This window comes from Perna viridis, chromosome 2, assembly GCF_037379345.1.
Source record: "Perna viridis isolate PV_CMFRI_1.1 ecotype Kerala chromosome 2, ASM3737934v1, whole genome shotgun sequence".
Lineage (NCBI taxonomy): Eukaryota > Metazoa > Mollusca > Bivalvia > Mytilida > Mytilidae > Perna > Perna viridis.
Window position 1 is genome coordinate 26,634,760 of NC_142446.1, and position 3,375 is coordinate 26,638,134.

General features: G+C 33.6%; 1 protein-coding gene across 1 annotated transcript; it reads left to right on the plus strand.

Annotated features, from left to right (window-relative positions):
• The first annotated feature begins 218 nt into the window (after positions 1-218).
• On the plus strand, positions 219-2,804 carry LOC148624267 (uncharacterized). Its single transcript, XM_088566905.1, has 2 exons — positions 219-584; positions 2,284-2,804. The coding sequence occupies exons 1-2, from the start codon at positions 438-440 to the stop codon at positions 2,617-2,619; spliced, it is 483 nt and encodes a 160-aa protein (XP_088423031.1). The 5' UTR covers positions 219-437; the 3' UTR covers positions 2,620-2,804.
• The last annotated feature ends 571 nt before the right edge of the window (positions 2,805-3,375 follow it).

Here is a 3,375-nt window from a genome sequence, read left to right on the forward strand (position 1 = left end):
AACGTCTTTCTTCATTAGGAGTTGATAATCTTCGTTGATCATAGGATAGAGTACCTTATTATGTTAATTTTTCTGCCGATTTATAGAAAATATTATAGAACATTATATCCTCCTTACTTAATTTCCCATTTACCCTTCCGTTTACCCCAAATCTTTTGCAATTGAGTTCTGTTATCTGTTTCCAAATGCATATCGGCCACGTATTGTATTATTTGTACTTAGAGTATAAATAGAAACTTCATCAGAAGTAAGACGTGTAATGTTTACAGCATCAAGCTGCGGGCAGTATTACTTTCTTTAATTATCTTACAGATTGTTAATGATTTTGATGCGTGTTACAGACACACGTCTGAATGCAGGGATAATGTACACCTTTTAAGTTGATGACTTGGTTGTAACCTTGCGAATGATGACAGTTGTGCTGCTGTGGATTTAAAATGGATAAACCGGACTGCGACAAGGAGACATCCGCGGTTGTACACAGGAAAAATGAAATGGATAGACTCAGTCCGGATATCCAGAAGGAGAAAAAGCCAGTGGGAGTAGCAGAGACTGGTGTCTTGATAAGGAAAACTTCCATCAGGGTAAGGCTGGTTATAACACTGAGCTATTTATATCAGTGGTTTAAGTATGTACGTACGGTCCGGACACCTATAGCGTAAGAAACTATTGGATCATGGAAGTAAGTGGTATCCTTAAATTTTTTAATTGTAACTATTTTATATTGTTTTAACATAAAAATGTTTGTAAAATTAGGTGTAAAAAGTTGGGAATGGAATAATGTTCGTAAAATAGGATCGAGGAACTTATTTTGACACAACACTTCCTGAGCAATCAATGTACGTAAAATGTAAGAGGTTGAATTCTGTCCCCCATACTCAGATGGACTACAACATTTCCGAGCGCTAATATTACATGCACGTTCCAACATACTTCGATGCCGCAGAGTTGGCTGAAAATGACTGGTAATTTCGAAAACTGACTCCATTTATGGCTCCGACCATTTTATTAGCAAAAGGGGGCCTGGGGAAACCTTTTTTTTTCAAAGAACAAAAATAATTATGAAATATATCGATTTCGGCCGCTGCTGAAATATAAATAAAAATGTTTAGCTGACGCGAAAGTAAATTCTTATCCGACATCAAAGCCTAGACCCACCACATGATAAAAATGGTCGGTGTCTGAAATGTTTTCGAGGGATTTTATGAAGAAAAAATTTCTCCACCCTTGATTTCCCGTAGATAAACTTCCCATAGCACAAAATAACCCCAAAATATCTCAAAAAAACTTGTTTGGCATAATTTCGATGTATGTCAGATGCTAGAGTCTAGTAGTACAAGACCAAGTCAGAAAATGGTTTGCCAACGTATTTGACAACCTTTAGCATTGCTGGGGTACGTAAAATATAAGCTCAATGTTGACATTGAACCAGTCTATTGCATTTTGTTTTCATTCAATCAGTTGTATATGACTTTTATTCAATTTACAGATTTTGTAAGAACAAAAAGACAGGATTAAAATTAACAAGCAATAAAAAGGAGGACAGGCCATAAAAAGGCAAGAGCTTTCATTGTCTAGAGCTATGTTTTCTCCAAAGAAAAGGACAGGATAGAAAACCTTCCTAGTCCCCCAAAAAATCAAATGGTTACCCATTTACCATAAAAAAAAAATGAGAAAAAAAAGTACAGCCTAAAAATGCATGACTAGGAAATCTCAGACACTCTCGGGTAAGATTTCAATATTTCTCAACTCGGTAGAACTTAATTTGAGAATATTTTATCATTTGGTGAGATTTCTCTGTTTTGCACTCTCATTGATGTTATCAGGCATGATATTAGATTCTGGCCATACCAGGCTGGCTGTGACTATCTGGCTATATCAGGCTGGCTTTATTTCGTTATTCTGTATATTGGCTAAATACTCGTGATATTCAGTTCGTTGACCCTGACCTTCTAGGTAAATGTATATAACTGCAAATAGTTTGTAACAGTGATGTTCTAGTCATAGTTTACCATTTAAGTCATTATTTCAACTCGACGGATTCTTTTATTTTTATTATTCTATCTTTCCTGTTTTTTTTTTTTTTTTCATTTTTTTTTCATTCGCATATCTTCACAAACGCTACTTGCTCGTTTGACATATATATTGCTTCATAGCAACATAATTGTAATCCAAAATCTGATTCTTGATTTATGAATCTGTGACAATCGTATTTAATATAATAAAATAATGATAAAAATGTACTAGTATAAATTTTATCCCATTAGTTGTCATTTTTTGCAGAGGAGAATCTCAAAAGAAGAATCTTCGGAAGACAAATTTTTCGGAAATAAAACAGATGATTATAACAGGATTTGTGAACGTGTTATGTCGGATGGCGGTGTACAGAAAACACTCGAAGCACTGCAAGAAAAATGGCGGATGATAATGTTTATGTATGAGGACTGTATGGATCTAAGGAAAGAGAAGACAGAACAGGCAAGAATCATGAACAGAAGAAGACTGAAAAGGCAGTTTATTGCACTACTAATTACATACTTTCTGATTACAATGCCAATTTTAATAATAAGTTACATTGCATTCCTGTTTGTAATATGGTTTCTTACAACAGCTGTATAATGTATACCCGGGTGTATAGAACGGAGTTCGTATCATGAACTTAGAAGCAACAATTCCGATCAATATGCACTGAAGGGATGTGGCCCATTGTTTACAATCGTGTGTTTTATAATACGTGTATAGACATGCTGTATATTACGGTTTAGGTATCTAAAATGAGTTAATAAACTATTTGTGTATCTGTACTAGATATTGGCTTGTGGTATATTTAAAGTGTATTAAAAATTACATTAACAAATCACACTAAAAGTTCTTTGGGATTCTATCTTATTTTTGGAAATTGTTGCACAATTTTCTTAGGTCCTTAACAGTGTCATAAATATTTCAAGTACGTATACTGCTGTATAAACATAATGATTGGTAGGGCTAAGAAACATAATATGTGCAATATAATTTAAACCATTTTCGGATTTAATAAATTATTTCCTGCAAGTGGAGTTTAAGAGATGATTGCAGTAGATGTAGACTATGTATAAAAAAAAACAAAAACAAAACAAAACAAAACAAAACACAAAAACACAAAAAAAAAAACAAAAGTACGAATAATATATAAACAACATCAACAAAAATGGAAATAAACCATTACCGCACAAGATGACTACTTTTATAGCTACGGTCTATGCAGTCGAAGTCTGTTGAGCGATATGAGTCCGTAGAAAACTAAATATGACGGTTTCATTTACTTATATATTAATATATAGATAGTTTTTATGATACTAATGCTATATTAAGGAAGGAAGAAGATGACACGCTACG